Here is a 14,269-nt window from a genome sequence, read left to right on the forward strand (position 1 = left end):
TAATACAAATGGCAGCAAGTGTTTATCAAACAATGATACATGTAAAAGAGTATCTGCTTCTCAAATTCCATTTCTACAGCTTGATGAAAAACATTGTATAAATAATAAAGAAATGCACATTACAATTCGAATCATATAAAGATTACAACATGCAACATACTCATTAAAACATGGACATTTACCTGTGTCTAGTTGAGGAAAAGGGACAATGACAAGTTTAAATTCTCCAACATAGTAAACACACTGTCAACTTGTCTGTGCCAAAAATCTTAGTGCAACTAGTCCTACAAAACTAAAAGAAATGGCCAATAAATAAAAAGTCAGCTTTATACACCTCAGGTAACTGAAAATCATGCTTTGTTGAGAATTCGGTCGAGAGGAACAGTCCGAGTTTACATTTTCATAGCAATTACCAAAGGTCATTTTCACACGGTCAGCGTTTGAGTTCTTATACTGAAGAGCCAAAACCATACTGACACAGAGACCAAAAAACATCAAACAACTTCCTCAGACATGTTCCCCCGTGGCATATTTCCACTTTTCTCCAGAAAATATGATGTCCATATATTGAGCTGTTGGTTTCACACATAGTCTCTTCTATCATACCCTCCTCCACCCGTTGAGCGAGACGCAGGATACGGCACTCGAGACTGGCTGTATTTCTTCTCCTGTGGAGGACAGGAGCAACAGAGCAAGGAGCCCCCCATGATCAAGAGCACAGATGCTGCCCAGCCGATGTACAGCGCGGCTCCCAGCTCCCGCCTCTGGGCATCGGGCAGCAAAGGGTTGTAGAAATCCCTGATGATACTGTTGGCAGACCAGGACACAGGAATCAGCTGCATAAGCCCAGCCACGATGAAGAGCACCCCTCCGAAGATCATCACTTTAGCTTTGGACGACTCATCCTCAATGCAGTTGGTGCACTTTGCTCCTCCGATGGACACCAGAACAGCCAGGACGGTCAGAAGGATGGATATCACGGTCAAGGCTCGAGCTGCTTGGAGGTCCTGAGAGAGGGCCAGCATGGATTCATAGACTTTACACTGCATCTGTCCCGTGCTCTGAACCACACAGCTCATCCACATACCATCCCAGATGATCTGAGCCGTCACAATGTTGGAGCCGATAAAGGCTGTGACCCTCCACATGGGAAGAGCACAAGACACAATGGCCAAGAGCCAGCCCAGCACACATGACACCATCCCTATGAGCTCCAGCCCTAAAGACATGACTTCTTAAAGATCTGTGACTGCTACATGCAATGCCAGAGCGTTCAGGAACCGGGCAAGCAGCTAGAGCAGATACAAGCCTAATTTGAGCTAATGCCTCAGAGCAAATGGAGCGCATCTGTAACAAAACAAGTGTCCTTTATACCCCAGATCAGGTAGAGAGGAGGAGTCTGTTAGGATGAAGACATTACACAGAGGAAGGGCTTAGTCACACCAGAACTAAAACTGCTCTCCATTCTTGGAAAGTATTGGGAATTAAGAACAAAACTTTTTTTTTTTTTTTTTGCCCATCAATGGAGACTCTGTAATGTTTGTCAACACACATTTTTTTCAAGGTGGAGACAAAATGTACATTTGAAGGTATTCTTTTGAAAGGATGAGCAAATTTTCTGTAATGCAAAGACCTCAATATTTTTAAATTATTGTCATCCGTGAATAGCTATTGTCATTCATAATAGTAATTCCTTCCGATGGATTTGGTAACATTTGAGTCATTACTAGTGGGTTACCATGATGATCTTCACTTTAGAATACTGATCCAAATAATCAGTAACTCGGTAACGCTTAGTGTGGAGTCTAATTAACAAGAGAAAATTCGGTTACACTTTAGTTTAGAGTCTAAACAGCGTGTTGAATATAATATTTTGCTTCTTGTTTACAATTCACTGCATAACCTGCTCCTTCATACTTATCTTACCTACTTTTAACATATACTCCCTCTCAAACTCTTAGATCATCGTCTACACTCTCCTTAGTTCTTCCTTGCATGCGTTTGGCTTCTATGGGATCTTGAGCTTTTAGCTACTCTGCTCCTCATCTGTGGAAATTACTTCCACATGACATTCACAATAGTGTCTCTCTCCTTCAATTTTAAAATCTCATTTGAAAACTTATCTTTTTAGGCAGGTATACTGGTGATATTGTAGATGTATCTATTGGTTGTAAAGCTTTTTGGAAAGTTTTTTGTTGTTGTTGTCGTTGCTGTTGCTTTTTTTGCTTAAAGGTACAATATGTAAGAATTTTGTATCAAAATATCCAAAAAACACTTGCACAGTGTTATATATTTCTTTCAATTGTGTGCTTACGTTATCCTAAATGTTTCCAAGAATTAGTAAATTCAGAGAAAATCACAATTTTAAATAGTGCCCGTCCCTTGTCACTTGTCGTCTGTCAATGACGTAATATCCACATATCCCTGGTTTCCGCTTGTACTGCCATAGTAACCATGGTGACAGCTGTGGACAACTGCATAACGTCTAGCGGCACACTGTTTTTGTTTTTTCAAACATTATGGACCATGGAAAGCAGACATTGGGACAAAAGGAGAAATAAAACGGGGATCAATATCAGCGTGGCGTTTTCGAGATGCCGAGAGCTCCGTGTCCGCGACTAACTTGGACTTGATTGAGACACTCTTGCATGTAACGTTATTTATTAGACAGGTGAGCAAATGTACATAAAACAAATCGATGTTATATTGCTCAACATGAAATGCTAGGGTATGATCTGTCACGAAACAGAAACTCAAGATCCAATTGCGAGTCAAATTAACAGTCTTTATTAGACAACTCCAAACACACAGTCTCAGTAGAAGTGCAGAATAATCCAGCTGTGCAAAGTCATCAGCAAAGACAAGGAATAACTTCATCCAGTCCTCACCATCCAGAGAATGAGAGAACAGCAAGCAGTAGAATACAGACTCGAATCACTAGAAGAGCTGACAGAGAGCAAGACAAGACATGAGCAACAACGATCTGATAACACACACACAGAACGCCAGCCAGATAAAGACAGTGCAGATGAGTTACACCTGTGCCCACTCTGATTAACTCATTAGGTGCGCAGTGATTAATTAACCCTAACAAGCCCAACGAGTGGACCTACACACAGACATACACACACAGACAGAAATGAGCATACGGATCCATGAACCGTGGCATGATCAGTATGTTTTTCTAGTCTCATACAGCCAACAAACTAACACGTACAGGTGCTGGTCATAAAATTAGAATATCATCAAAAAGTTGATTTATTTCAAGAATTCAACTTAACAGGTGAAACTAATATATTATATAGACTCATTACATGCAAAGTGAGATATTTCAAGCCTTTATTTGTTGTAATTTTGATGATTATGGCTTACAGCTTATGAAACCCACAAAATCAAAATCCCAGAAAATTAGAATATTACATGAAATCACACAGTAATTACACAGTGATACCATGGTCATTGAACCAGGTTTTGGTTGTTTTGGCAGTGTGGGCAGGTGCAAATCCTGCTGGGAAATGAAGGAAGCATGAAGTGCTCTGAAAATGTCCTGGTAGACGGCTACGTTGACTCTGGATTTAATAAAGCACAGTGGACCAAAGTCCTCTTTTCTGATGAGAGCAAATTGTGCATCTCATTTGGAAACCAAGGTCCCAGAGTCTGGAGGAAGAATGGAGAGGCACACAATCCAAGATGCTTGAAGTCCAGTGTGAAGTTTCCACAGTCTGTGTTGGTTTGGGGAGCCATGTCATCGGCTGGTGTTGGTCCACTGTGCTGTCCACTCAACGCAGCCGTCTACCAGGACATTTCCAGAGCACTTCATGCTTCCTTCAGCAGACAAGCTTTATGGAGATGCTGACTTCATTCTCCAGCAGGATTTGCACCTGCCCACACTGCCAAAAGAACCAAAACCTGGTTCAATGACCATGGGATTACTGTGTAATTACTGTGTGATTTCATGTAATATTCTAATTTTCTGGGATTTTGATTTCATGGGTTTCATAAGCTGTAAGCCATAATCATCAAAATTATAACAAATAAAGGCTTGAAATACAGTATCTCACTTTGCATGTAATGAGTCTATATAATATATTAGTTTCACCTGTTAAGTTGAATTCTTGAAATAAATCAACTTTTTGATGATATTCTAATTTTATGACCAGCACCTGTAGAATAACATTATAACTTTCAACACACTCAAATGCAGTTTAGTATGATAGTGTAGACCAAGTGAAACAGCCCTGTGTTACCTCACAATTTTAATTTGTTACATAAACTGACCAGTTTAAGTATTAATTCAGCACTTGTAGTTCGGTAGAATGAAATGTCCTCATTCCTTTATATCCACCAGACTTGCGTGTGGTGCTGATATCTGTCTTGCTCAGTTGGGGATATTAAATTTAACATTTAATTTAATATTCAACAACATTATAATATTGTATTAATATTGATCTGCCTGCATTGACACTATTATACAAGGACTGAACTGAGGTGGACGATGACATCACGGTTTACTCCACAGCGGCTATATTATACATATATTATATTATATTATATGATTATATATATAAGTTCAGATGCAAAAGCCTCTAAGTGCCATCTGAAATGTTCTTCTAGAATGATCATTTTTATCAAGCTTGTATATTTAAGTTCAGTAATTTCGCTTAAACAGCAATGAAAATTACCTATTAATTGTCATTTAAGTGTTTGCATTCTCGAGCCACCAGTAACTGTTGTTGTGCGAATGAGCAGGCCGGGGCGCATTACGGGTTTCCTGTTAGAACAGTGTCATATTAGCAGCCCCTAAGTTAATAACTAATGATCTTTGCAACAGAAGTGAATCGATCAAAACTATCTTTAGCTGGACAATAACTTTATCCTAGAGCTGTTGTAAAGCCAAAAAAAATCTGTTTTTTATTTTTTTATTTCCTATTATCACTGTAAAGCTGCTTCGAAACATATTGTCCATATTGTTAAAAATTCGGACTTGGGAACTTCTCTCACTGGAACGGACTCGGGAACTTCTCTCACTGGAACGGACTCGGGAACTTCTCTCACTGGAACGGATTTGGGAACTTCTCTCACTGGAACAGATTCGGGAACTTCTCTCACTGGAATGGATTTGGGAACTTCTCTCACTGGAACGGATTTGGACTCGGGAACTTCTCTCACTGGAATGGACTCGGGAACTTCTCTCACTACAATAGATTCGGGAACTTCTCTCACTGGAATGGACTCGGGAACTTCTCTCACTACAATAGATTCGGGAACTTCTCTCACTGGAACGGATTCGGGAACTTCTCTCACTATTCGGAAACTTCTCTCATTGTAATGGATTCGGACTTGGGAACTTCTCTCACTGTAATGGACTCGGAACTTCTCTCACTGGAACAGATTCGGGAACTTCTCTCACTGGAACGGACTCGGGAACTTCTCTCACTGGAACGGATTTGGGAACTTCTCTCACTGGAACGAACTCAGGAACTTCTCTTACTGGGAACGGACTTGGGAACTTCTCTCACTGGAACGGACTCGGGAACTTCTCTCACTGGAACGGATTTGGGAACTTCTCTCACTGGGAACGGACTTGGGAACTTCTCTCACTGGAATGGACTCGGGAACTTCTCGCACTGGAATGGACTCGGGAACTTCTCTCACTGGAATGGATTTGGGAACTTCTCTCACTGGAACGGACTCGGGAACTTCTCTCACTGGAACGGACTCGGGAACTTCTCTCACTGAAACAGACTCAGACTCGGGAACCTTCTCTCACTAGAACGGACTTTGGAATTTTTCTCACTGGACCGGTGGCTGGCACACTGGTTTTCTCCTCGCTCTCACCGATGGTAAATGGGGTTACAGAAGAGTATCCAGTCCACATACTCCCTAAATGTCCCTCAAGGGCCATTTCCGGTTTCTCTGGTCTCGGCATTGACATGAACAGAAAAACACAAAACGTGACATTTAAACAGCAAAAAAACTTTTGACAGGTACTGTGCAAAACCCAAAAATACAAAGTGCCAAAGAATTTTTGAAATTATTAATATACATGGATCATTGACAAATAAGGTTTTTAAAAGTGTAAAAAAAACAGAATGGAGATATAACTATATTTGAAACCATTTTTTTAGTTTACCTAGGTGTTAACAATAAGATTTTGTGGTTTGTACAATCAATTAACACTGTTTTTTGTCATTTTTTACAAGATGGAAAAAATGTCACCAAAAAAGATAGTATATAGTGTGTACCACAGAAGAAATATATATAAAAAAATTATCACTGATCTCATAAATGTAATCATTTATTGGACTACTCTAAACACTCCAACATATTCAAGTAAAACATTGCACAGGGAAAGGAGAAAAGGGGAAATGTAAAAAAAAAGAGCCTTATCTGCTTTATATTTGTATTATTGTAGTTCCTTTAGTTATTAAAAACAATATTATACCATTTAAATATTTACTATATCGGTTTTACCGAATGACATTTTGACACTTCAAAAATATAATTGAAACCTTTTGGATTCAGTAAAAGAGATCACGTTGTACTACCTTACATACTTTGGATGTTATATATTTGTTTTTTTTATTATTATTAAGGCCTTTGGACAAAAAAAATGACCCATCACGTCGTTGACCCACATATAGGCAAAAAAAAAAAAAAAAGAAAAAGAAAACACACACACACACACACACAAAAGGTATCTTCAATATATTCACTTTAGATAGGTTTCTCATGGCACAGTAGTTGCACGCACGTTCATGTTGACTTGGTTTACAAGAAAAGACTTTGAGCGCGCAACTCCCGGCCTCCGGGTAATGACCCCCTCAATATATCTGTAAACTTTAAAATACACATAAACATTAATTTTTCATCTGTGTTATATTAATCCCATATCAAAATGCTAAACACATAAGGCACAATATCATAAATGACTACACCTTTCTCTCTCTTTGCCAGTTCAGTCTACAAACAACACAAACAGTTTTGACTGAATTTTAGCAGTGAAACTGTTACGGAACGTAGACTCGGAACAACAAGAAGATGGAGTTAATGGGAAGTTTTATTCACAGCTTTGAGCAAACTGGCAAACTGGTGAGTATAAAATTCAATAAAGACTTTGGAGGAAGGGCAGTGAGTGATAACTTTACTTCCCTTTTGTTACAGTTACAGGAGATTGTGGATGGGAAGATAAATGAGAGGTGCAGCAGTGAGTATGCTGTAATTCCTCAGGGGGGCAGACAGAAGACAGATAGACGCCAGAGATAAGGTAAGTAGTCCACTACGTATAAACGAGGCTGGACAATCAGAGGAGATGAGGTGTGTGCTTTTATGTGGTGTTGATGATGATGGTGATGAGTAACAGGTGCAGGTGATAATCTAAAGAGTGCAGGTGAGAGCCAGGGAGGATTATTTGAACTGTTGTGCAGAAGTGACAGGTGAAATTGTGACAGAAACCCAATGCTTAAATACCCAGTTCCTGAAATAGTCTAATTCAGTATGCTGAATTACCTACTTTTCAGAAATTACTGTGTGGCGACTAGGTCTTCGTCTACATAAATCAGCGCCAAACAGACTCAATAAGGTGTCACCTAAACCTGGCGTGCAAGGCATACACCTCAGCTGGACTGGCTCTGCACACAATTGCCATGCTGCATGTATATCAAGTTAAGCTCCTTAAAAGGGTATTTCACCGCTGGTAAAATAGGCTTTCAATAATAAAAAAAACTTCAATGCCCATAATCCACTGGGCAAGGCCACTCCCAGTCTGCTCTTATTGGATAGGCTTGACCGCCTTGCTTGAGTAGGAAATACTTAGACTTTTAGTCATAATGGTGTCGACTAGTAGGCCATGTTTAGACTGCCAACAAAAATCTGATTTTTTTGGCATATCCAGATTTTATCCAGAACACGATGCAGTCCAGTTCCAAGTCTAGACAACAAAAACACATGAAATCAAATTTTCAAATCTAATTCAAACCACATTTGAAGGTGGTTCATTTCAGCTGTGACTACAGCACGGAACATCTCATACTGTGTATATAATGTGAATTAAATCCTTGCAATGCTGAAAAAATAAATATTTAATTTCTCAAAAGCTAAGTTGATCCTAGGGCCAATTGGTGGCAAAAGCTCTTCGATCTACTTAGCTCAGGATGCTAAATGCAGACCTGGACAGGTGATCCTGTAGTTCCCAATAATGCTTTGCAAGGGACTGCATTAGGAGAGTAAATTTAGAGATTAATTGTTATTTTATGTGTTTTTCAGTTAAGAGAAAGATGTTGGTAGTTTATATTAATGTTTAATGTTCAGTTGGACATTTAGAGTTGTTTCTGTTATTGAATTTAGTGGTTACCATTGTGCTGAAGAGTAGCGCTTGTGCTCAGTGCTTCTTTTTCAAGCTGGTTGAATTCAGTTATAATCAGTAATCTTAAATCATTTATTTCATTTCAACAAACCCAGTCATTGTAGATGTTACCACATGAAGTAACATTTCTGAACTGACTATTTTTTTTTTCCGAGTAGATTAATTCTTGTGATCTGAAAAGTGTTGTACATTATTTTTATTAAATATATACATATATATTGATTTTTGTGTAAATTGATTACTTGCTCCTGTGGATTGAAGATGAAGAACACCAGCAAGGTCTGCGTTGATGTTTCTGTAATCTGTGGAACTATCATTGCAGAATGTTTTAAAGGTGCGATCTCTTGCTAAACCAACGCAGAGCTTTTGAATTATGCTGCCAGGTAACACTAAAAGACATTCTTATCTTTGTTAAACTAGGCTAAATTTAGTTAAACAAAGGTAACATGATTTCCATATATCTACATGCATTCTTTCTGTATCTCTGCTTCTGTGTTTTCAGCATTTAAACAGAGTGAAATAGTTTGTGTAGGGTGTTTTTAAAGGAGAACAAGATCATGTTTTTCAAAATAATTTCAAAACAAGAAAAATAAAATTCTATTCAAACTGTCCAAGCATCAACAATTCAAAACACACAAGAAATATTTTGGAAAGTTGCCATCGTTCCTCACATTCTTGAGGCAGACCAATGCCCTGGTGTTATTGAGTCAGGTGGCCTACACTCAATGGGCACTTTATTAGGCACATCTTTCTGATACTGTGTATCAGCCTGATTTAGTTTTTGGCATGGATTCAACAAGGCACTGGAAAGATTCCTTACATTCTGGACTATGATAAACATCACACAATTACTGCAGATTTTTTTGACTACACATGCAAAAAAAACTTTCCAAAATAACAACAAAAGCATAAGGAAAGGGAACAAACTATTGTAATGGGGTGAATTAGGATGCAATTCATAACATTACACTGTGAATGTTTGTGATGTTCATTTGCTGTATAATATGTCAATGAAGATTCAGGGAGCAAAAACCTTTTTAAAAAACTTGTTCTGAACTAATGGTTGCAATGTGCCTTTGCATTTGTTATGCGAAGTGTTTGGTTCAGAAGGATAGTGGTTTCTCAGTTGGTCAGTGAAACGGCCATGAGACCTCACCTCACCACTGGCTCTGATATTTAAAAGAAAAAAGACATTTACTCATGCAGGAAAGACGCATGCACATCTACCAACTTCCTCTGATTCTACAGTGAAATGAGGCCAACAGCTGGAAACTGGCTGAAAAATCAGCCCTTTCTTCTATAACTTCAGACGTCTCTCATTAACAAGGCATTTTCATCCACAGAAGTGGAGCTCACTGTATATGGTTTGTTTGTTAGTTATTGTGTTTTTCACAGACTACTGTGCATGACAATTCCAGGAAATAATCACCAACAATCATTCCAAGATCAATTCACTTGAATAATATTCTATTTCTAAATCTGATGTTTGGTTTTAACAACATCTGAACATCTTGACAATAGCCTGTTCCCTAAATCAATATTCCTTATATATTAAACGCCATATTGTCCAAAATTAGAATTCCAAAAGGTGCAACTATCTATCTTTTCATTTTTACAGATTTTTAGATGTCGACGTAATTATTGTGCACCAGAGAGGACTCTAAATGTTTGTTCCGTTTGTCATGTTTGATATGATATTATAATAATTAATGGTAACACTTTATAATAACTGCATGCTATTATTCATTAGTTAAGCATTAGTAAACAGTTAATTCGTAATTTATAAAGCATTAATATACATTAATAAGCAGTTTATAAATACAGTTATAAATGCTTTGTTCTTGATTTTTAAGCCTATCTATAATGTGTTTAATAATTGTATTTTCATACTTTATTAATGATCAATTTATCATTTCTAAATGAAGTATTGCATTATTTACAAAGCGGTTATTTAGGAGTTGTCAGTGGTTCATAAGATCATTTAGAAAGTGTAAGTAAATGATTAATAAACTGTTTAAAAATAATTCAGGTAGTCATAAAGCATTTAGTAGTGGTCAGTTAACTATGTTTGTGAGCTCATCCAAAGTGAGGACTAGTTATGCCTTGTAAAGCATTTATAAAGGAGATTTAAAGGCTGTTAAATATTTCTATGTTCTGTATCGCTGTGTGTGTTTGTTTCCTTTTTCTGTTTAGAAGAAAACTGAGCCTTTAAATCTCCTTTATAAATGCTTTACAAGGCATAACTAGTCCTCACTTTAGATGAGCTCACAAAATAGTTAACTGACCACTACTAAACGCTTTATAACTACCTGAATCTACTACATTTACTTACACTTTATAAGTGATCTTATTAATCACTGACAACACCTAGTTTGTAAATAATGGTAAATAATGTAACTGGTTTGTAAATAATGCTATACTTCATTTAGAAATGATAAATTGATCATTAATAATGTATGAAAATACAGTTATTAAACACATTATAGATATGCTTATAAATTAAGAATAAAGCATTTATAGCTGTATTTATAAACTGCTTATTAATAGCATGCAGTTATTATAAAGTGTTACCTAATTAGTATGTGATAAATTAATTAAAAAACAACACATTTGAATAACTGAATTTATTATGTTAATATCAAGAAACAAGTGTAGCATATGATCAGAGAACATCAAACCATGAAGCACTTATAAAGTGACATAACATAACAGCATTCAATGATTAGACAAATATGTAACCTATAGGAAATAACTGAATATTTAAATCATCCACACAATAATATTTCCTCCGATAACAATAATACATTACCTTACCATTACATTACCAATAATAATAACCAGTTATCAAGTGAAAGACTGTCAGTGTGAAATAAAGAGGCATGCATTTCTTTTAAAACTTGTCAGTCCTCTTTGCATTAGATGATCACTGGCAAGTCTATATAGGTTGCACACCATAAATCAGAGTGCACAAATATAGGGAATAAAACTGTTCCCTTGAAATTCGGACAGCACTACAAAATGGCTGATGCATATAGTGGGAAATAGGGAACGAATATGGATGGAGAACATGTCTGTTTGCTTTCATGCAGTTGCTGCCTTATGATGACTAATTTGAAATTTGCTTTGACAAACAAGTGTAGAGGCATGCCTTTAAGTGTTTAAATATTGACATGTCAACTGGAAGCTCTGTCCAGTTATGCCACTTTATGGATGGCATAATACTCAACTGTGGACTCTTAATGTTAGAATCCTTGATCTTTAAGCTGCATAGATGTTCTCAAAGGTCCATTATTAAATGTACAAAGCACAAAGAGATTTTTGTTACATTCCATGACCCAGCGCCTCATCTTCATCCTTGAAACAGGCCCATTGTCTGGGAATCGCTTGAACAGTTAGATTAGGGCCCTGACAAAGACAAGATTCTTGTGCAGAGAGCGATTAGATCTTGAAAACAGGTGAATAACAAGGTAGTGACAGCCGATTCAACTCATCACCTCATTATTGAGGCTATGAAAGGTTCTGTAACTGTCTGTGTTTCATACTAGACAACTCAACAAAGATGGCACAGCAAGTTTGTTCAGTGCATTTTAGTTAGAACCAGAAAAAAAAAAAAAAAAAAAAAAACATGGAATATAGATACAAATTAATTTATATTTTTAACAACTATTTTTATGTTTTTATTGGTTAATAAAAAACACCCTGCAGCAAACAACAGAGAGTGGCACACTTAGAAAATAAGTCTTAAGAGATCATGAGCTCATACATCATGTAAACACATGTACTGAAATGTTTGCAAAAATATATTGAAACACTGAAGAGAATTTTGAATTATTAGTAAAAACACAATACTAATAATTACATCATTATCAATTTACACGCACGGTTATGAACATATATAGATGTGCTCATTAGTAATAATGTAATACTTGCAATTCTTCAAAACTGGTTGAATAAACTGGGTAACACCACCAAACAAAAGAGAGCACAGCAAATTAGGAAATACATTTGAATGGCAAACCAACAGAACTCACTGCACATTGTCTTGTACTGTGTCATCACATTTTCTGTTCAAAAAGAGTATGTTTGTTCACACATAATTCTGTTTGTCAAAGCCACTGGGTGGTACAGAACGTGCCACGGAGTAAACCATCCTGCTGGGCGGACCGTACCTATTCTCCTCCTGTGGGGGGCAGCTGCAGCAGAGAAGGCCCCCGCCGAGGAGCAGAAGGGCACTAGACGCCCATCCCAGGTAAAGAGACGCACCTATCTCCCTTTTCTGTGCCTCAATGATTATGGGATTGTAGAAGGCTCTGATGATACTGTGAGCAGACCAACACACAGGGATCAAGTGCATGACCGCAGCACAGATGAAGGTGACTCCAGCGCCGATCATAACTTTGGCTTTGGCACGCTCCTCATCTAGGCATTTAGTGCACTTGGCCCCCAAAATAGAGAGCAGGAGCGCCAGTACTCCCGTCACGATGGCAATCACACACAGTGCCCGGGCCGCCTGCAGGTCTGAGCTGAGAGCCAGCATTGAGTCGTAGACTTTGCACTGCATCTGGCCAGTGCTCTGCACCACACAGCTCATCCAGATTCCTTCCCATATGGTCTGCGCCGTTACAATGTTCACCCCGATGAAAGCCGTGACCCTCCACATGGGTAAAGCGCAAGACACAATGCCCACAATCCAACCTAACACAGCCAGGGTGACCCCTAGTATCTCTAACCCCAGAGCTGCCATTCTGATCACTTAGGCTGGAAGAACGTGCTAGGATATAAACTCACAGGTTGCATTCGCTAAGGAAAGGCTCTCAGCACAATGAAGGCTTTATAATGGCAACGGTGAGGAAGGTGGAGTTATGTTGGAAAAAGTCTCGGGGGATTGGCTAAACTTTGCTGGTTTTTGAGTGAGCTTAACCTTGGCTAGGAAACGAGTTTGTTTAATGATTTAGCTCTCTTCATCTGGTATTTCCCACTCCGAGACCAAATAGTGGATAGATAACAAAAGCCCAGCGGGGACTGGTTAAAGGATAACCGACAAGACCACACTTCTGAACAAAAATTCCAACGGTATGAGATTAGAATGCATGCTTGAAACGTGTAAGCAAGTATACCACAAGCATAAGTTTTCATCATTTTGTTTGGATACTCTGAGCAGAGATTCGTTTGAAATTGCTAATTCAACTTGGGGAGCTGATTCTTTAGGATTCACTTGAGAAGGAGCAAAAAGTCCATGCATGAGAGCATGTCTTTAGCTGCTATCAGCTCCACAAGGCCACACAATAACAGAGTCAATCTAACCTAAACAGCATCACAAATAGGCATATTCAGCTCTCTCTCTCTCTCACACACACATTATACACACACTCACACTCTAATCAGTCATGCACAGGTATGCAAAGTCTTGTGACCTTGCTTTAACCTTTGCAGTGGTTATTTATTTAGGAGCATGTTACTAAGGAACAAGTGGAATGGGCATCTTTTCTGTGTGCAAAAGTACGTTCAATTCTATTGCATCAAATGTGCGCTAAAATTGCTGTTTTGTTGCATGAAACAATAATTCATTCAGACACATTTGTTTTATATCATCTGTCAATATTTCAACTTAAATGAGCAGTAAACAAAATACTGTTACAGTACCTCAAATGATAATATTTAATGAGCTGCAAAAGAAGGTTAGCATACTAACCCACTAAAACTACCGAACACTAGAGTAAAAAGAGTAATTATCTAGGCATCCTCTGAGCAATAAGGCAGGTGCGTTTATCTTTCCATGGTAGTCTCAGTTACGCTCTCCTGACTAAAGAATCAGGCACAAAGAGGTTTAGAGATTTACCAGAACAACGAGCGCATTGTCTCCATTCACAACTGCGAGAGTATCATTTATATTTGTGGTAGAAC

General features: G+C 38.1%; 2 protein-coding genes across 2 annotated transcripts; both read right to left on the reverse strand.

The window, feature by feature from the left end:
* Positions 1 to 579: 579 nt before the first annotated feature.
* LOC307166879 (claudin-3-like) lies at positions 580 to 1,229 on the reverse strand (the record flags this gene model as incomplete). Its single annotated transcript, XM_079885622.1, has 1 exon — positions 580 to 1,229. One exon carries the CDS (start codon positions 1,227 to 1,229, stop codon positions 582 to 584), a length of 648 nt encoding a protein of 215 aa, XP_079741748.1. The 3' UTR covers positions 580 to 581.
* A 9,754-nt stretch (positions 1,230 to 10,983) lies between these two features.
* On the reverse strand, positions 10,984 to 13,148 carry LOC307166876 (claudin-4-like). Its single transcript, XM_079885619.1, has one exon. The coding sequence runs from the start codon at positions 13,107 to 13,109 to the stop codon at positions 12,453 to 12,455; it is 657 nt and encodes a 218-aa protein (XP_079741745.1). The 5' UTR covers positions 13,110 to 13,148; the 3' UTR covers positions 10,984 to 12,452.
* Between the last annotated feature and the right edge of the window lie 1,121 nt (positions 13,149 to 14,269).

The sequence above is a fragment of the Squalius cephalus genome, assembly GCF_949319135.1.
Source record: "Squalius cephalus genome assembly, chromosome: 11".
NCBI lineage: Eukaryota > Metazoa > Chordata > Actinopteri > Cypriniformes > Leuciscidae > Squalius > Squalius cephalus.